General features: G+C 47.5%; 1 protein-coding gene across 2 annotated transcripts in view; it reads left to right on the forward strand.

Annotated features, from left to right (window-relative positions):
* Positions 1-21013, forward strand: part of LOC123746823 (neuronal acetylcholine receptor subunit alpha-10) — a 288958-nt gene that overhangs the window by 171079 nt on the left and 96866 nt on the right. For both annotated transcript variants that reach the window (XM_069319638.1, XM_069319639.1), the window contains exon 3: positions 514-659. In XM_069319638.1, coding sequence (XP_069175739.1) covers positions 514-659 — 146 coding nt within the window. The remainder of the gene's footprint in view (positions 1-513; positions 660-21013) is intronic.

Below are 21013 nucleotides of genomic sequence, written 5' to 3' on the forward strand. Positions count from 1 at the left end.
CATTGTAATGGTTAGAATTAGCCACTGGGGATATCAGTGCTTAGGGCAGGTGGCTGCAGGTAATGAACCCTCCAACGGTCAACGTTTCTATTGTAAACTATGTTAACAAGAGCTGCGACACGCTCTCCAATACTGTGTGTGTGTGTGTGTGTGTGTGTGTGTGTGTGTGTGTGTGTGTGTGGTTATCAGGGATTGTCGACCAAATGACGTTAAATACTTTGAGCTTTGTAACTACTTCATGCACACATGAATATTGAAGGATGGTCTTCTGCTCTCCGTAGAGTGTGCTGGTGTAGACTATTAGACTGGACTCCCATCACACGTTGTCTCCTGATGCCATGTATCAGTAACCATCCTGTGAGATGGGGATATTGAGGGAATTCATAACATGTTTTTTATGTATATAATGCAATCCTTGGTATAGAATAGGGTAGCAGCACATTGCTTTTTGTACTTGAGCTTGTTAACTTGTACTTGAGCTTGTGACTGATGACCTCTCCGTGTCCCTGGCAGCGTGGCGAGGCGGGGCGGACGAGGCTGAGTACCGCCTCACACGGTACCTCATGAGTAACTACGACAAGTCAGTGAGGCCCTCCTTCAAGGCCTCCATGGCCCTCAACATCACCTTCGGCCTCGCCCTCACCCAGATCATTGACGTGGTGAGTACCCCCAACTGTGTGTGTGTGTGTGTGTGTGTGAGTGTAATTACCTAAGTGTAGTTACAGGATGAGAACTACGCTCGTGGTGTCCCGTCTTCCCAGCACTCTTTGTCATATAACGCTTTGAAACTACTGACGGTCTTGGCCTCCACCACCTTCTCCCCTAACTTGTTCCACCCGTCTACCACTCTGTTTGCGAAAATGAATTTTCTTATATTTCTTCGGCATCTGTGTTTAGTTAGTTTATATCTATGACCTCTTGTTCTTAAAGTTCCAGGTCTCAGGAAATCTTCCCTATCGATTTTATCAATTCCTGTTACTATTTTGTATGTAGTGATCATGTCACCTCTTTTTCTTCTGTCTTCCAGTTTTGGCATATTTAATGCCTCTAACCTCTCCTCTTAGCTCTTGCCCTTCAGTTCTGGGAGCCACTTAGTAGCATGTCTTTGCACCTTTTCCAGTTTGTTGATGTGCTTCTTAAGATATGGGCACCACACAACCGCTGCATATTCTAGCTTTGGCCTAACAAAAGTCGTGAACAATTTCTTTAGTATATCGCCATCCAAGTATTTAAAAGCAATTCTGAAGTTAGAAAGCGTGGCATAGGCTCCTTGCACAATATTCTTTATGTGGTCCTCAGGTGATAGTTTTCTATCTAGAACCACCCCTAGATCTCTTTCTTTATCAGAATTCTTTAAAGATTTCTCACATAATATATAGGTTGTGTGGGGTCTATGTTCTCCTATTCTACATTCCATAACATGGCATTTATTAACATTAAATTCCATTTGCCAAGTGGTGCTCTATATACTTATTTTGTCCAGGTCATCTTGAAGGGCATGACAATCATCTAAGTTTCTTATCCTTCCTATTATCTTAGCATCATCAGCAAACATGTTCATATAATTCTGTATACCAACTGGTAGATCATTTATGTAGACAATAAACATCACTGGTGCAAGAACTGAACCCTGTGGCACTCCACTTGTGACATTTCTCCAGTCCGATACATATTTGTGCCAGCAGGTCCGAGCATTAGCTCCTGGATCCCGCTCTTTCATCAGCCTGTTGTCAAATGCAGTAAATCCAGACCTTAATGCATATTTCCCTGACCAATTTCCCTCCTTTTGTTCATTCCATTTTCCCACAATTCGTACGTTGTATGAAAACTTTCTTACATTTCTGTGACGCATCTCTCTCTCTCTCTCTCTCTCTCTCTCTCTCTCTCTCTCTCTCTCTCTCTCTCTCTCTCTCTCTCTCTCTCTCTCTCTCTCTCTCTCTCTCTCACTCTCTCTCACTCTCTCTCTCTCTCTCTCTCTCTCTCTCTCTCTCTCTCTCTCTCTCTCTCTCTCTCTCACTCTCACTCTCACTCTCTCTCTCTCTCTCTCTCTCTCTCTCTCTCTCTCTCTCTCTCTCTCTCTCTCTCTCTCTCTCTCTCTCTCTCCATGAGGGAGACAATCAGCCTTGTTGCACACCTCTGAACCTATTAAAGCTTCCTTCATTGTTTTTTAGATGGGGTTCCACGACGGGGCGGCGTACCCACGTTGGCGGTGAATAACGACCTAAATGCCTCTTTATTTAGGTTCACAAATTCTGGCTTTTGCTGGTGTAGTTTTTGCTGCGGATGGTCTTGTACTTATATGAGTCTCCGGTGCTAGGGTTGGTTGGCGTTGTCAGTCATTCCCTCCGTCTGACCGACCTCCCTCCCAGATCATCGTAGTCGCTGTGCTCCAGAGGGAGGGGGGGGGGGGTGCATGGTATAGTTCGAAGTGTATCATTAGCACTGTGTTTCTGGAGGAGGTATAGCACAGTATACTTCGCCTGCTGTGCACCGATGGTATACAGTATGTCCGGGGATAGGCAGCACTCCATGGGGGATACTGTGCACCATTAGGGGTGCACAGTTTACCATTAACTATGCTGTGGGACAATCAGCCCAACAGCCTGATTGAGCAGACAACCAACCAAAGATCCTGGTCAGAGACCGGGCCGCTGGGACGTTGATCCTCGGAACCGTCGCAAGAAACCCACAAGGTGAGCCGCGGGGTAGGGGGGGGGGGCAGTAACACAAGAGGCAACACAACAGCTGTCAACACCACCCACCACACCACTTCCACCATTGGTTTTCAGTATGTTAGGCGTCTTACTTATTGGAAATGTTGGCGCCGCCCCCCCGTGCTGAGGCGCACGAGGGGGGTCACGCGCGCCTGCCTTTCCCCCCCCCCACAGGTATGTCATGCCCTGCACGGGGTATGCTGACCACGCCTCGCCTCACCCCGGGTAAATATAACTCTTGGGACTCACTGTATAACTCGCAGGACTCACAGTTGAACTCGTCGGACTCACCGTATAACTCGCGGGACTCACTGTATAACTCGCAGGACTCACAGTTGAACTCGTGGGACTCACTGTATAACTCGCAGGACTCACAGTTGAACTCGTGGGACTCACAGTTGAACCCGTGGGACTCACCGTATGACTCGTGGGACTGGGACTCACTATGTCTCACAGTTTATTGGGGGGGGGGGGGGGAATCTTGAAGAACAGGATCCGTGTTTGACAAACAGTGCTTTGCTGGCGGGCTGTTGGACCAAGTCGTTAAACATTTACCATTCAGATCAGTGGTCCAACAGCCTGCCAGCAAAGCACTCTGAAAAGGCCCTTGTGGATTTGTTCATTTGATGCATCAGGCTATTGTAATTTCTATGTGTACACATTCACTCACTTGTTCTTCTGGTCTCACTTACTGTGTCGTGGTAATGTTGTTCCATTCTTCTGGTTGGGACAGATTGAACACACTGACCTGGAAATGACATAAGAAGTGCCTGCCTCAGGTACTTTGAGGAGCTAGAGTGCCAGCTTCAATTGACTGCAGACTGCGTGTAACCACACCACACATATCCCCAGGTCAGTGACCTCACATATCTGCGGGTCAGTGACCTTACATATCCGTGGGTCAGTGACCTCACATATCCGTGGGTCAGTGACCTTACATATCCGTGGGTCAGTGACCTCACATATCCCCAGGTCAATGACCACACATATCTGCGGGTCAGTGACCTTACATATCCGTGGGTCAGTGACCTCACATATCCGTGGGTCAGTGACCTTACATATCCGTGGGTCAGTGACCTCACATATCCGTGGGTCAGTGACCTCACATATCCGTGGGTCAGTGACCTCACATATCCGTGGGTCAGTGACCTTACATATCCGTGGGTCAGTGACCTCACATATCCGCGGGTCAGTGACCTTACATATCCGTGGGTCAGTGACCTCACATATCCGTGGGTCAGTGACCTCACATATCCGCGGGTCAGTGACCTCACATATCCGTGGGTCAGTGACCTCACATATCCGTGGGTCAGTGACCTCACATATCCGTGGGTCAGTGACCTCACATATCCGTGGGTCAGTGACCTCACATATCCGTGGGTCAGTGACCTCACATATCCGTGGGTCAGTGACCTCACATATCCGCGGGTCAGTGACCTCACATATCCGTGGGTCAGTGACCTCACATATCCGTGGGTCAGTGACTTCACATATCCGTGGGTCAGTGACCTCACATATCCGTGGGTCAGTGACCTCACATATCCGTGGGTCAGTGACCTCACATATCCGTGGGTCAGTGACCTCACATATCCGTGGGTCAGTGACCTCACATATCCGTGGGTCAGTGACCTCACATATCCGTGGGTCAGTGACCTCACATATCCGCGGGTCAGTGACCTCACATATCCGTGGGTCAGTGACCTCAGATATCCGTGGGTCAGTGACCTCACATATCCGTGGGTCAGTGACCTTACATATCCGTGGGTCAGTGACCTCACATATCCGTGGGTCAGTGACCTTACATATCCGTGGGTCAGTGACCTCACATATCCGTGGGTCAGTGACCTCACATATCCGTGGGTCAGTGACCTGCTTATCTCTCACACATTGATCTCGTCTTGACAATTTCCAACATTCTCGCCTCAAGTCTGGCAATAACAGGCCGCCCTCAGTGGTCCCAAGACTCGTCCCCCACCACCACCTCCCCCAGGGACACCAGGGGTGGTGGGACAGGACAGGGAGGAGACGGTGGGACAGGACAAGGAGGTGACGGGGGGACAGGTCAGGGAGATGGTGGGACAGGACAGGGAGGTGACGGAGGGACAAGACAGGGAGGAGACGGTGGGACAGGACAGGGAGGTGATGGTGGGACAGGACAGGGAGGAGACGGTGGGACAGGACAGAGGGGTGACGGTGGGACAGGACAGGGAGGAGACGGTGGGACAGGACAGGGAGGAGACGGTGGGACAGGACAGGGAGGTGACGGTGGGACAGGACAGGGAGGAGACGGTGGGACAGGACAGGGAGGAGACGGTGGGACAGGACAGGGAGGAGACGATGGGACAGGACAGGGAGGAGACGATGGGACAGGACAAGGAGGTGACGGGGGGACAGGTCAGGGAGATGGTGGGACAGGACAGGGAGGAGACGGTGGGACAGGACCGGGAGGAGACGGTGGGACAGGACAGAGGGGAGACGGTGGGACAGGACAGGGAGGTGACGGTGGGACAGGACAGGGAGGAGACGGTGGGACAGGACAGGGAGGAGACGGTGGGACAGGACAGGGAGGTGACGGTGGGACAGGACAGGGAGGTGACGGTGGGACAGGACAGGGAGGTGACGGTGGGACAGGACAGGGAGGTGACGGTGGGACAGGACAGGGAGGTGACGGTGGGACAGGACAGGGAGGTGACGGTGGGACAGGACAGGGAGGTGACGGTGGGACAGGACAGGGAGGAGACGGTGGGACGGTGTGTGTGTATGTGTGTGTAAAAAAAATGTTGGTAGTGACAGTGGATTGACAGTTGAGAGGCGGGCCGAAAGAGCAGAGCTCAACCCCCGCAAGCACAACTAGGTGAATACAATTCTTCTCATTAATTTTACGTTATTCACGAACATCAACATATAGGACTCTGCTCCTGTAAACATGTCATTAACATACATTAGAAATAGAATTGGTCCCAACATCGTTCTTTGAGGTACTCCACTCGCTACTGTTCGCTAGTCCGACTTCTCGCCCCTTACCGTAACGCTCTGGCTCCTTCCTGTTAGCTAGTTCCCTTACCCATGCTAGGGCCCTTCTGCTTACTCCTGCCTGGCTATCAAGTTTGAGTCTCATGTGCGGTACTGTATCAAAGGCTTTTTGGCAGTGCAGAAATATGCAGTCTGCAGTCTGCTGACAACCCTCTGCCGATGCAGAGGGTTGTCAAGTAGCAGTAGCAGTAGTGGTCAACCCGTTCTCGCAAATTCGTAAAGTCAATATTGACTTATTAACTACGTGCATAGGTGATATACTAAACATAATAGATACCCTTAAAAAGATTAATAGAAAACACCAACCTTACCTAACCTTGTTAGTATCTTAAGATAAGCATCTTATTGCTTCGTAATTACAATTATTACTTAACCTATACCTATTATAGGTTAGGTAATAATTATAATTACGAAGCAATAAGATGCTTATCTTAACATACTAAGTAGGTTAGGTAAGGTCGGTGTTTTCTATGAATCTTTTTAAGGGTATCTATTATGTTAAGTATGTCACCTATGCACATATTTAATAAGTCAATATTGACTTTACGAATTTGCGAGAACGGGTTGAGTGGTAGAACAATCGTGGCGAGAGCACTGATGACCGTTGTTGTAGTATTAAGACTACTGCAAGTAGTAAGGATAGCAGCGGCTACATTTGCTTAGACTACATCTATTAGTAGGCATCCACCAGTCTCTGGAGACTATGGAGTTGAACTCTGGTTGTCGGTCTGGAGTGGCCGCTCCAGGGCGCAAAGCCAGGGTAGGTTGATACGGGGGAGAAGCTGTTACCCATTTAGTAGGTCCCCTCTGGGGTACTGTACTACAATATATTACTAATCAATTAGATGCTTAACATCTTTTTCCCAAAAAAGAAAGAATTAAGGTAAATACAAGTTTACAAGCTGCTAAATAATGTCGAAAGACTCCATTAAATTGCACTTAATATGTGTTTACCTTTGTGGCCGGTGTTTGGTGTGAGGCGACACGCGTCTCCCGTGTCTCTGACCCAGGCTCGGGATTCGTAGTCCTAGGGTTTCGGGTTCGATCCTCGGTGGAGGCGGAAACAAATGGGCAGTTTCTTTCACCCTAATGTCCTGTTCACCTAGCAGTAAATAGGTACCTAGGAGTTAGACAGCTGCTACGGGCTGCTTCCTGGGGGTGTGTAACAAAAAGGAGGCCTGGTCGAGGACCGGGCCGCGGGGACGTTAAGCCCCGAAATCATCTCAAGATAACCTCGATACGATCTGGGGCCTGGTAGCCTGGTGGATAGGGCGCAGGACTCGTAATTCTGTGGCGCGGATTCGATTCCCGCACCAGGCAGAAACAAATGGGCAAAGTTTCTTTCACCCTGAATACCCCTGTTACCTAGCAGTAAATAGGTACCTGGGAGTTAGTCAGTTGTTACGGAATGCTTCCTGGGGTGTGTGTGTGTATGGGTTGTGGAGGAAAAAAAGTAGTTAGCAAACAGTTGTGAGGCGGGCCGAAAGAGCAAAGCTCAACTCCCGCAAACACAACTAGGTGAATACAACTTGGTGAATACAACTTGGTGAATACAACTAGGTGAATATAGCTGTTGGTAAAGACTCTTACCGTGACGGATCATGTAGTGCTCCATCTGACCAACAGATGGCACTGAGATGCCTTGTACGAGCACTTTACGAACACTAAATCAGTGCCTCGTACCTCGCTGGAAATTTAACGTATAGCCAAATAAATATATTTTAAATTGCTTTAATTCTGCCAGTATTTTTGTCCTTCACTATAGCAACATTCAAGTAGGGAACCTGAGTTAGTTGAGCGAGTGAATAATGTCCATCTCAATAGTACCGATTTCTACTTCCTAATTTCGTTGTACGTGGGTATATATCCTATGGTCGTCATCGTTACTATAAGTATGACAATAATAAGAGGATGGGCTGGAATATATGAGTGTGAGTGCTTTGAACGAGTCAATGAGTATTTATCCCAGAGAACCTCTCAGAGCACTCAGCAGAGTTCTGGGTTAGTCGGCTGGTGTATCATCGTGGCCGAGACGGTTAATGTAGGTGTCTGGGAATCACCAGAACGCGGGTTCGAGTCCCTCTATTGCCTCAAAATGATTTTCAATTATATATCTCGCCATTGTGATTACATTGCAACGTAAGACTATATTACCAGGTGCCATAAGACCCAACTCATTAAGGTAAGATTATATTTAAAGGTGTATTACGACCCTTACTGACGAACGTAAGATCACGTGTCTAGAACAGGTTTTGCTGGTGCGGGAATAGGAATGTAATACGAGTCTGTGATGGTGTGCAAAATGTAATCCCCAGCCTTAATGACTTCATTTTCTCCTCTTGTCGGGTCATCAAATTTCTGCTTGAAGGTAGACTGAGTGGGCGGAGCTGGGAGTGTGGGAGGGATAGAGGGGGGACTGTGGGAGCTGGGAGTGTGGGAGGGATAGAGGGGGGACTGTGGGAGCTGGGAGTGTGGGAGGGATAGAGGGGGGACTGTGGGAGCTGGGAGTGTGGGAGGGATAGAGGGGGGGACTGTGGGAGCTGGGAGTGTGGGAGGGATAGAGGGGGGACTGTGGGAGCTGGGAGTGTGGGAGGGATAGAGGGGGGACTGTGGGAGCTGGGAGTGTGGGAGGGATAGAGGGGGGACTGTGGGAGCTGGGAGTGTGGGAGGGATAGAGGGGGGGACTGTGGGAGCTGGGAGTGTGGGAGGGATAGAGGGGGGGACTGTGGGAGCTGGGAGGGATAGAGGGGGGGACTGTGGGAGCTGGGAGTGTGGGAGGGATAGAGGGGGGACTGTGGGAGCTGGGAGGGATAGAGGGGGGACTGTGGGAGCTGGGAGTGTGGGAGGGATAGAGGGGGGGACTGTGGGAGCTGGGAGTGTGGGAGGGATAGTAGGGGACTGTGGGAGCTGGGAGAGTGGGAAGGATAGAGAGGGACTGTGGGAGCTGGGAGAGTGGGAAGGATAGAGAGGGACTGTGGGAGCTGGGAGTGTGGGAGGGATAGAGGGGGGGACTGTGGGAGCTGGGAGAGTGGGAGGGATAGAGGGGGAGTGTTGGAGGGATAGAGGGGTAACTTACATCAACATACTCATAACGTTACATGACATTTGTAGTGATTACAGAGGTAGAACAATAAACTTCCTGGTCAGTGCTGGAGCAGGCAGTAAGAAAGGCAAGGGCGTGGGGTGTGACCCCCGGTCTTGACCCCCTCGGGTGTGTGGTGTGACCCTGATGCCCCTGTTACCTAGCAGTAAATAGGTACCTGGGAGTTAGACAGCTGCTAAGGGCTGCTTCCTGGGGGTGTGTAACAAAAAGGAGGCCTGGTCTAGGACCGGGCCGCGGGGACGCTAAGCCCCAAAATCATCTCAAGATAACCCCCGTTCCGACTATCTAAGTAGATCACAGAGCTGACTGTTGTGGTCGTTGGACCAAGTGAAGGTTCAGTATCATCAGTATAAACTCTATACACCATAGTGTATATAGAGTAAATACAGTATACACCATCACTCTATAGTTCTACAGCTCTTTAGAGTGTATAGGAGTGTCATCCAGCTATAGGAAAGAGAGGAGTGAGAGAGAGAGAGTGGAGTGTAAAAGTGAGAAGAGCGGAGTGTGGAAGTGAGTGTAGAGTGTGGGAGTAAGAGTTGAGTGTGGAAGTGAGAGAGGGTGGAGTGTGGGAGTGTGGAATGTGGGAGTAAGAGTGGAGTATGGGGGTGAGAGAGTGAATGGTAGAATTGAGATTGGAGTGTGGGAGAGTGAGAGGGTTGAGTATGGAAATAAGTGTGTTGGAGAGAGTGTGAGAGTGTGGGAGTGTGAGAGCGTGAAAGTGTGAAAGAGTGGGAGTGTGAGAGCGTGGGAGTGTGTGAAAACCCCTCTCTTTTTTGCCTGAATTTTGTTGCCTGGTCGTAGATTCAGTTAATACTGTGAGGCAAGACTTGCCATCCCTGAACCCATGTTGATGTTGTGTTACAAAGTTCCTTCGCTCCAGATGTCCCCACTGGCTTTTTTTGCACAATTTTCTTCATCAACTTACATGGTAGGCAAGTTAGGGACACTGGCCTGAAGTTCAGTGCCGCATATCTATCCCCCTTCTTGTATATCGGGAGTACATTAGCCGTCTTCCAAATTTAGGTTTTTTAGGTCCCTCATGACCAGCAGTTTTGCTCTCACTCTGTGTGCTCTTGTTGCTGCCCTCTGCAGTTCATCTATACATGTCTTGTTCTTCTTATCATATTCCTGTCTGGACTTTCTTCTGTTTGGTGGGGATTGTAGATTATTAAGATCACAATCCTCTTCCGATCTGCTGTCAAAATTCCAAGTATAGGCCTTGTGTTTCCATTAGTCCCCCGATTTTCTAGTTCTTCAAACTTCTATTTCCAATTGATGAGGAGTGCCACTCCCCCTCCCAGTCTCTGTGTCCTTTCTTTCCTTATTACTTGGTATTCCCCTGGAAAGATTGCATCCGAGATTAAAGTTTTATTTTAGTTTCCACTATTGCTATTATGTCTGGATCTGCTTCACAAACCCTTTTCTTTTATTTCCTCTGCTTTATTGGATACCTCATCAGCATTGGTGTATCAAAGCTTGAGACTTTTCTTTGGAATTCTGTTACCAGAGTTCACATAACTCATCTGCCTGCCTGTCTCCCTCGGTGTGTGCTGCAGGTGAGAGATGGATGCAGTCTTATCTCCAATAAGTGGTTGTGAGGTAAGAAGTGCCCGGGAATAGGGAGTGGGATATGAGAGGCAGAGGGGCTCTGGGGGGCAGATGTGTGTGTGTGTGTGTGTGTGACATATATAGTGGACTAGAGGGATGAACCCAGCTGTACCCGGGTTTCTTTCGCCTCTATCTTTGCCCCTCTCTTATCTCTTTTTCCCTGCCCCCCCCCCCTTCTCCTCCCTTCTCCATCTTCTCCTTTCTGTCCTCCTATGACAATTCCCAACCCAACATGCTTCATGTGTGAAAGTTGGGTGAGGGTAGCCCCAAACATTGGGCCTCCAACCACAGACAAACATACATGGATAAAATAGGCCAGGAGTCGGTACATTAAACAGCCGACGGTTAAAAAGGCGGGGTCCAAGAGCTAACAGCTCGATCCTACAGGTGTAAATAGTAAACCGTTGGTAGTGGGGTGTGTGTGGTGGGTGTGCACTGTAAGGTAGAGCGGCACTAATGGCTGGCTTAACATCACACAAAATCCAGATGAAGCCAATAACATGTTCAGCGGTTAGCTTCAGCGGGCAGGAAAAACACGCACCATTTCTCGGGGAGACTGATGGAGATGGAGGAGAGGAGGAACAATTTTAAGAGAAGAATTTTAGAGGAAAGAGGTCATCGGTAGAGAAGTAAACATATATGATTTTTCTGTTATTTCTAAAGAAATAATCCGTAAAAGCGTAAAAAGCATTACTCCTAACCAAAACATAGACCTAATCATATTCTATAAAAGAAAGAAGACTACCGACCTCCTTATTAAAAACAGCCCAAAGCCGAAGGAGAACCCTTTACAGCAGTCAAGCGTTGTATACACCAGCCAAATCACAGTTCCACTGGGGGCACCGTCGTGGAGGCCTTCAACCACAAATCCAGCCTGTAGCTGGCAGGTTCTAATCAGCAACGCTGGTTAGGCCACTCCACGACCGATACTAGGGTAGCGAGCCCTAGTCAGGAGCCTCGTGTGATCCCACAGGTCACTCTCCTCACCACAACACCCCAGTGGTTAAGCGTCTCCACCAGTCAGTCCCGGGTACGACAATCCCTCAGCTGCCACGTCACAGGCAGGCTAACACCTCAGTGTTCATCCGGGGGGGTGACTCACAGCTGCTGCAGCAAATACTTGGAGACAAGACGGCTGCCTTGGGTAGACTCACCATCTTCCATTACAGCAGTCCCAGGTCGACTCTGTAATCAGACACGTCATCAGTAATCGGGACACTCTAGGGCACGCCACTTACCGGCTCAGACCCAAACGCCCATCTATCCACTCCATAGATGGCGTTGCTGTCTAAGCTCCACCTCACCAGAGGTCAGCAGTGGCTGTGTTATGAGCTGATCAGGACGGGAAACTAGCCCTTGTGGCCAGTATATCTCGTCCTCACTATAGGTGGCGTCGTCCATTTGGAGGGGGTTTCGGGAGCTGACCCACAGATGGCGCGGTCGTCACTACTCCGTGCTCGGACGCTGGGCTCGGGTCCGTAACACTCTCTCTCTCTCTCTCTCTCTCTCTCGCTCTCGCTCTCTCTCTCTCTCTCTCTCTCTCTCTCTCTCTCTCTCTCTCTCTCTCTCTCTCTCTCTCTCTCTCTCTCTCTCTCTCTCTCCTCTCTCTCTCTCTCTCGCTCTCTCTCTCTCTCTCACTCTCGCTCTCTCTCTCTCTCTCTCTCTCTCTCTCTCTCTCCCTCTCTCGCTCTCGCTCTCTCTCTCTCTCTCTCTCTCTCTCTCTCTCTCTCTCTCTCTCTCTCTCTCTCTCTCTCTCTCTCTCTCTCTCTCTCTCTCTCTCTCTCTCTCTCTCTCCATCTCTCCATCTCTCCATCCCTCCATCCCTCCATCCCTCCATCCCTCCATCCCTCCATCCCTCCCCCCCAGGCCATCTGAAGCCTGCACCTAAACACTCATTTATTTCATGAGCATGTACTTTACAACTATAACATAGGGAACTATCATATAAGGAACCTGGTGAAGCTAAATAAGAGCTGAAATCCTCCTACCTTGGAAGTCGTGTCCTGGACGTGGTGGTGAGCAGACGTGTTTGTCGTCGCTCCTGGCTGACGTGCCCGACCGTCCAAATGGTTAGGCACCATTCCTTCCCTCCCGTCCCATCCCATCCTGGCTGGCGTGGTGGCTGACGAGCCTTTAGCCTCACTTGTGATGTCAATGTTGGGGGGGGGGGGGTGCATGTGCCATCATGGGGCTCCTATACTCCTCCAATTAAGCAGGAGTCAATAGGACTCATGTTCAATTGCATCACTGATTATGACCTTGTCTGCACGACGATCTTCGATGTGCTACAGATAAAGATGGAGCAATTGTTTGGTTCCCATCCACTGCCAGGATACTACTAGAGATCCATTAATTTCATGAGCCAGTGAGAGAGAGAGAGAGCCTCTCTCTAATAGCCTCATGAGAGAGGCATCTTTCTCTTACTCTCTCACTCCCACTCTCACTCTGGTGCCCCTGGTGGTCGCTAACCATCACCGACACCCAGGTGGAGAACATTGACCAGGGTGGTGCGCCGTGAACAATGTGGTGGTGTGTGTTAACGAGGATGTGATGGCGCCCTAAGTCACGTCTCGCCAGCTAAATGATCAAAATTTACCCTCCAGCGAAAACACCAAAGTTGTGCTTTGTTATGAAAGTGTGCGTGGAGGAGACAGGCAGGAGGAGGAGGAGGAGGAGGAGGAGGAGGAGGAGGAGGAGGAGGAGGAAGGAAGAGACGAAGAAGAGGGGTATTGTGAAGTGGGGAGGAAAGAAGGAAACACCAAAGACAAAAAATAAGGAACTAGAGAAGATGATGACAAGTAAATAGGGAAGACCTGGATAAATTTGGGGAAATAGAAGGTGAGGGAGTTGAGGGAGAGTTAAGAATTTGCAGGGGGTACTTATCTATCAGTGTCTACGGGGGAGTGGGCTCTAGCTCTTGATCCCCCGCCGCCTAGCCTTGTATCTGTTGCGTTTCAACCTAACTACTCTTGTCTTTCAATTTCTTTGTCGAGTCGCCTGTACAATTGTGGATGGAGATGGCTTCCACAACTTCCTTTGGTTGAGGATTACACTTATTAACTACCTGTACGGCTGAGTATGAGTCCTTCCTTATGTCCCTTCGGCTCATGTACGCGTCCAGCTTCCACCTGTGTCCTCTTGTCCTGAATTTTCCCAGTCTGAAGAAGCTACCTTGTCCACCTTATTTGCTCCCCCTCAGTACCTTGTATGTTGTGATCATGTCCCCTCAGTTCCTTCTCCTCTCTTGGGTTGTGAAATTTGGTTCCATTAGCCTTATATTCGTAGCTTAACCCTTCTGTGGTACTAGTCTTCTTGCAAACCTTTGAATTTTTTCAATTTTGGCTTAATGCTTCACAAGGTGCGGATTCCATGCCGACGATGCATATTCCAGTATTGGTGTAACAAATGTTGTGTAGATTGGAAAAGATTGTGCGAAAAAAGCTAGTGGAACATCTGGAGCAGAGGAACTTTGGAACACAACACCAACATGGGTTCAGGGATGGCAAGTCATGCCTCACAGGATTAATTTAATTCTACGATCAGGCAACAAGAATCCGCCAAGAAAGAGAGAGGTGGGCAGACTGCATATATTTGGATTGCCAGAAAGCCTTTTGACACAGTACCACACCAGAGACTAATGCGAAAGCTGGAGATGCAGGCAGGATGAAAGAGATTGTACTCCATTGGATAAGGGAGTACCTAAGTAACAGAAGACAGCGAGTTACTGTGAGGGGTGAGGCCTCAGAATGGCGAGGCGTCACCAGTGGAGCCCCGCAGGGTTCAGTCCTTGGACTTATCATTTTCATATATCAGAAACAGTATCTCCCATAGGGTACAGAATCATTCTTCTCATTGTTTGTTGATGAAGCAAAAATTATGAGGAGGATTCAGACGGAGAAAAATAGTATGAGGCTACAAGATGACCTAGACAGATTGAATGAATGGTCCAACAAATGGCTACTAAAGTTCAACCAGAGTAAATGTAAGGTATTGAAACTAGGCGGTGGAAACAGGAGACCAGACACAGGATACAGAATGGGAGATGAAGTCCTTCATGAAACGGTGAGAAAGAAAGATCTAGGAGTTGATATCACACCAAACCTGTCTCCTGAAGCCCACATAAAAAGAATATTATCTGCGGCGTATGCGAGCCTGGCTAACATCAGAACTGCCGTCAGGAACCTGTGCAAGGAATCATTCAGCTCCTTGAATACCACATATGTAAGACCAGTCCTGGAGTATGCGGCCTCAGCATGGAGCCCGTACCTTGTCAAGCACAAGGCGAAGCTGGAAAAAGTTTAGAGGTGTGCCACTAGGCTAGTCCCAGAACTAAAAGGCATGAGTTATGAGGAGAGGCTGCGTGAAATGAACCTCACGATACTGGAAGACAGAAGAGTAAGGGGAGCCATGATCACTAGCTACAAAATTATCAGAGGAATTGACAGGGTAGATAAGGATAAACATTTTAACACGGGTGGTACGCGAACAATGGGACACAGGTGGAGACTGAGTACCCAAATGAGCCACAGGGACGTTAGAAAGAACTTTTTTCAGTGTCAGAGTAGTTAACAGGTGAAATTCATTAGTCAGTGATGTGGTGGAGGCTGACTCCATACACAGTTTCAAATGTAGATATGATAGAGCCCAGTAGGCTCAGGAATCTGTAAACCAGTTGATTGACAGTTGAGAGGCGGGACCTCATCCCCCTCAAGCACAACTAGATGAGTACTCAACACATCAAGAAATACAATAATAATGCAACAAAATGCCGTACAATAAACTAGAATACAATTGTACATAATGAACAAAGATTTCTGTGTGTAGAGTAGTGTATATAATGATATTTCAAATACTGCAGAATGAATTACATTGTAATAGAGGTACCTTGACACTTAAGGTATGACCTCAGCATATATGGATCGATCGTATATGACTGAGCCACATGTAGCCCGCATATGGGTGGAAAGGAGGTAAAAGTGTAACCCACATATGGAAATGGAAAGGTAATTCGTTACCTCGCATTATTGTTTACTTATTTAATTTTTCCACCATTGCTGTTCAAGCCATTTTCAGGCACTTTTACAGGCGAGGTGTATAGCCACTGTGACCACAGACCGTCCTCCTGAGGTTTCCCACCGTCGAGAAACTGTCGTACTTAAGTGGCCTCTCCAAACCTACCAGAAGACCCAAAATAGAAAACGGGACATTGCGTCAATTGCGCGAGCCGTTCCCATTTTCTAGTCCGACGATTTTTGGCCCTTAGGTAGAGTATACGTCAACATGCGACCCTCTGTTAGGTGGAGGGGTTAGTCTCTCCAGTGCTCGTGCCTTCCCTCCATCAATCCCTCCTCCCATCCATCCACCAATCCCCCTACCCTCCGCCCATCCCACCCATGTCCCTCATATTGAAACCCCCTCTCCCAGAAATATTGGTAAAATGACACTTTGCATGATTTATGGCCGTTGGGTCGTTTTTATGTGTGTCCGGGCGATGTCTCCCGGATCATGACGCTTTAATGGCCTTCCTGGGACGAGAAAAAGTATACATAATTAATCACAACAAGTCTCAAACGCTCAAGTAGTGAACATTCAACAAAGTAATTACGATCCCGGGGGAAATGTATACCCCAAAAGTCGCCTCCGTATGACACATTTAACCAATCCTTATCGAGAAACTTGTCCTTGCTGAACAAATCCACAAGGGCCGTGACGAAGATTCGAATGTACGTCCGAGATTATCCCAGATGCTACCTTTATTGCTACGCTACGACATTTTAGCCAACTCGTCTGTGTACCTTTTGGCCAATACATTATGCTACAACTGTAACAGACAGCCTCCACAGCCACCGTCACTGGTGACTGGTATTTTAACTCCTGCACTGTCTCTGTGTCTCTGCTGACACGGGTGAAAATTGTCACTGGTTGCCTCACCTCACTGAGCTCCTGCGCCCAATATCTCTGCTAACTCGGGCTGACCGTCCGTCCAAAATGTCACCGGCCACCAACTTACCAACTTCCTCGTTGTCAGGACTGCCTCGATAACTGGACGGCGACTAGGACCTACATTGTCTTCTTGTATATGTGGATGATATCCTCGGTCACTTCGTTAGACTCACACGAGATCCTTCGCATAGGATGGGAATGCTGAGTCTTCTCTAACTTCCTCTTCACAAGGCCACAGGCCGGTCTTCTAGATTCCTTCTTGGCTCTCAACTTGGCATTAAGAACGCAAATCTTGGGAATATGTTAGAGCGCCGACGCGTACGTCTCCCTCCGTTGGTGTGTTAAGTCACAGTGACATATTTAGAGTCCTGGAGCCGCCAGGTCTCTTCAGCTTGTCCATGACGTGGCCTCTGACCACCTGTTGATTGGCTGAAGCCCTCATCTTCCTCCAATCGCGTCTCTCGTTGTATCCCGCGAATGCCTGTGTAATCGCTCTAGGCGGGAACTTATTCCCCACGAGTGGACACAGGCTCCATGCTTAGAGTATATTGAACTAGGCTACGTGGGTAAGGCCTGAATTAGACAGAGATCATAACAAAGCTCTGACTATTAAAGCAATGATAGTTTTCAGCTGAGTTGTATTGTAATGCTATTGTTTATTATTCAAGGATTTACTAGTATTTCACATGAATGTTAAATTGCTTTCGATGGCCGCACTCAGAAACAAAAGACCGCTGGTTTTATATATATATATATATATATATATATATATATATATATATATATATATATATATATATATATATATATATATATATATATAATCCAATCCAATAATATCTTCCAATTAAACCAAGATGCTACAACACTAGTCAGAGGGATAAAAGCCCTATACAAGAAAATAATCAATACAGAATATGCAGCCATATTCAATGAAACCTGTATATAGACATATTCACATTTCAGTGTCAATACCTATCGTGATATTTGTAATAAAGAGAGAAGCTGCAGTAAGAGTATCACATGACTTTATGACAAGGCACACAGCTCGGAGAGGCCACTGACCTTTTAGAGATTGAAGAGACAAAGAGAAACAACTAATTCAATGTAATGTCAGAGGAACAACATTCCTCTGAGCAGCATTAAATAATTCTAACACAGTACTCAATAACAATAACAATATTCAGGAGGAAATGAGACTTACAAAGCCAAATTGACAAATCAAAATTTGTTGTGACCGTCTGTATTGTGTTCCAGGCCGTATGTGCGTCAACACTGAATGTTGCAGCTATAGAAATTGGCTTAATTTAATAGGAAAACTGCTAATAAAAGGTCTTGTTGGGGGCTGATCCAAAGTCACGTGGTGTCTGACGCTCTGGTCCCGGATTCATGAAGCAGTTACGCAAGCACTTACGAACCTGTACATCTTTTCTCAATCTTTGGCGGCTTTGTTTACAATTATTAAACAGTTAATGAGCTCCGAAGCACCAGGAGGCTGTTTATAACAGTAACAACAGTTGATTGGGAAGTTTTCATGCTTGTAAACTGTTTAATATATGTAACCAAAGCCGTCAAAGATTGAGGAAAGATGTACACTTTCGTAAGTACTTGCGTAACTGCTTCGTGAATCTGACGTCATTGCTTGCGGCGTGGAGAGTGCTGATGAATGTGGTTAGCTTCCCTTAGTCTGATTAAAAACATATACATAACGACAGTGGTACATATGTTTACATACTAAATGTGGACTTGGAAAATCGACCAGTTTACACTTTGTCCAGGTGGGTCTATGACTGGAGAAGCCTGTACAATACCAGTAGAGACTGCTATACTTCACCTGGTGTATGGGTATATCAGGTTAGGCTCCTTCTGCTTTCTTGTTTTATATTTTCTTGTTCTATAGTTCGTGAGCCAATATGATAAACTGTGAACTGATAAGCGCAAACTATAGTTTACACTGTTGGCGTTGTGTAAGGACCCGAGAGTAAGATGTCTTGGGTTTACCAATTAAGATCTTCATGTATGATCGCTACCGACCAATACAGTTCATGAGTTATATACATTTTTATTTTATCGTTACGTACCTCATTTTATTCACATCTAATTTATCTCTCTGTAAGGACAGCAATTCGTGCTACACACAGCACATGCGGCTTCCGCTAAGTTAGCACACACACCCTTCACAGCGTCGGCTATACTGCCTCTCATTAGGCTAATCGTTTTCTCATGGCGCCCATTTCCGTTAATTTTATGTATCGTCGAAAACATTTGTTGTCCTCGAGCCTTCATATATTATTTGTGAAGCGTCCAGGGAGAAGCACTGATGCGTCCCGGCTAATGACAACGGCGCCGTTATTGAATTGTTCAGTAAGTGAGATCTTGAGGGCTGAGGCGCAGGGTAGGGGATCTTGGACAGGTCTGCCTGTGTGTCTGTGTCCACCCTCCGTCCTCCTAAGATTTCCCAACGTCAAGAAAACGGACAATTTAAAGTGGTCTCTCCTAACCTACCAGAGGACCCAAAACAGAAAACGAGACAGTACGTCACTTTCGCCAGCCGCTTCCATTTTCTAATACGACAGTTTTTAGCCTTATGTAACGCATACGATATAAAAGCGTCGTTCTATGTAAGAGGACAGGTTGTACACGTGGGGGGGGGGGGGGGGTGAAGGAGGAAGCTGCTGAGTCACTGCTCACATCTTCAAGATGGTCTTAATGGCACAAGTTTTTCTCTTAGCTCGCCCAATTGTGCATTTTCCTGGGTTTTATAGCCCTGAGACGACTTTTATTACCGGTAGTGGTTTGGTTGATTAAGGCTAGTTAGCGGCCGAATGGTTGCTTGCGCCTTGTTAGATCCGAGTGGTTTGTTGAGGCTATAGTTTGCGACGAATTTATTAGTTGATGCCTAGTTAACGATGAAGTGATTAGTTGATGCCTAGTTAACGATGAAGTGATTAGTTGATGCCTAGTTAACGATGAAGTGATTAGTTGATGCCTAGTTAACGATGAAGCGATTAGTTGATGGCTAGTTAACGACGAAGTGATTAGTTGATGCCTAGTTAACGATGAAGTGATTAGTTGATGGCTAGTTAACGACGAAGTGATTAGTTGATGCCTAGTTAACGATGAAGTGATTAGTTGATGGCTAGTTAACGACGAAGTGATTAGTTGATGCCTAGTTAACGATGAAGTGATTAGTTGATGGCTAGTTAACGACGAAGTGATTAGTTGATGCCTAGTTAACGATGAAGTGATTAGTTGATGGCTAGTTAACGACGAAGTGATTAGTTGATGCCTAGTTAACGATGAAGTGATTAGTTGATGGCTAGTTAACGACGAAGTGATTAGTTGATGCCTAGTTAACGATGAAGTGATTAGTTGATGGCTAGTTAACGACGAAGTGATTAGTTGATGCCTAGTTAACGATGAAGTGATTAGTTGATGGCTAGTTAACGACGAAGTGATTAGTTGATGCCTAGTTAACGATGAAGTGATTAGTTGATGGCTAGTTAACGACGAAGTGATTAGTTGATGCCTAGTTAACGATGAAGTGATTAGTTGATGGCTAGTTAACGACGAAGTGATTAGTTGATGCCTAGTTAACGATCAAGTGATTAGTTGATGGCTAGTTAACGACGAAGTGATTAGTTGATGCCTAGTTAACGATGAAGTGATTAGTTGATGGCTAGTTAACGACGAAGTGATTAGTTGATGCCTAGTTAACGATGAAGTGATTAGTTGATGGCTAGTTAACGACGAAGTGATTAGTTGATGCCTAGTTAACGATGAAGTGATTAGTTGATGGCTAGTTAACGACGAAGTGATTAGTTGATGCCTAGTTAGTTGGGGAGTGGTTAGATGATGTCTAGTTAAGGACGAAATGATTTGTTAATGGCTAGTTAGCGACGAAGTGACTGAAGACTAATAGTTGGACTAAAGAACAAATCCACAAGGGCTGTGATGAGGGTTCGAACTTACGCCCGGGATGATCCCAGACGCTGCCTTAGTCGACTAGGCCACGACATGGTAAAAAGAGTAGCAACCGGGAGTTCCACTGACCTCACACAGATCTTTTAACCATGTCATGGTTAAGTTCAAACCGTCGTCACGGCCCTTGTGGATTTGTTCCACAACACTGCTGTGGGTCAGTGTTGTCATCAACACAGCTGGTGTTGTCCCTGTTGGGGTCAGTGTTATATTGTCCCTGTTGGGGTCAGTGTTATATTGTCCCTGTTGGGGTCAGTGTTATCCCTGCTGGGGTCAGTGTTGTCCCTGTTGGGGTCTGTGTTATATTGTCCCTGTTGGGGGTCAGTGTTGTCCCTGTTGGGGTCAGTGTTGTCCCTGTTGGGGTCAGTGTTATATTGTCCCTGTTGGGGGTCAGTGTTGTCCCTGTTGGGGTCAGTGTTGTCCCTGTTGGGGTCAGTGTTGTCCCTGTTGGGGTCAGTGTTGTCCCTGTTGGGGTCAGTGTTGACCTTGCTGGGGTCAGTGTTGTCCCTGCTGGGGTCAGTGTGGTCCCTGCTGGGGTCAGTGTTGTCCCTGTTGGGGTCAGTGTTGTCCCTGTTGGGGTCAGTGTTGTCCCTGTTGGGGTCAGTGTTGTCCCTGCTGGGGTCAGTGT

Source organism: Procambarus clarkii, chromosome 93, assembly GCF_040958095.1.
Source record: "Procambarus clarkii isolate CNS0578487 chromosome 93, FALCON_Pclarkii_2.0, whole genome shotgun sequence".
Taxonomy (NCBI): domain Eukaryota; kingdom Metazoa; phylum Arthropoda; class Malacostraca; order Decapoda; family Cambaridae; genus Procambarus; species Procambarus clarkii.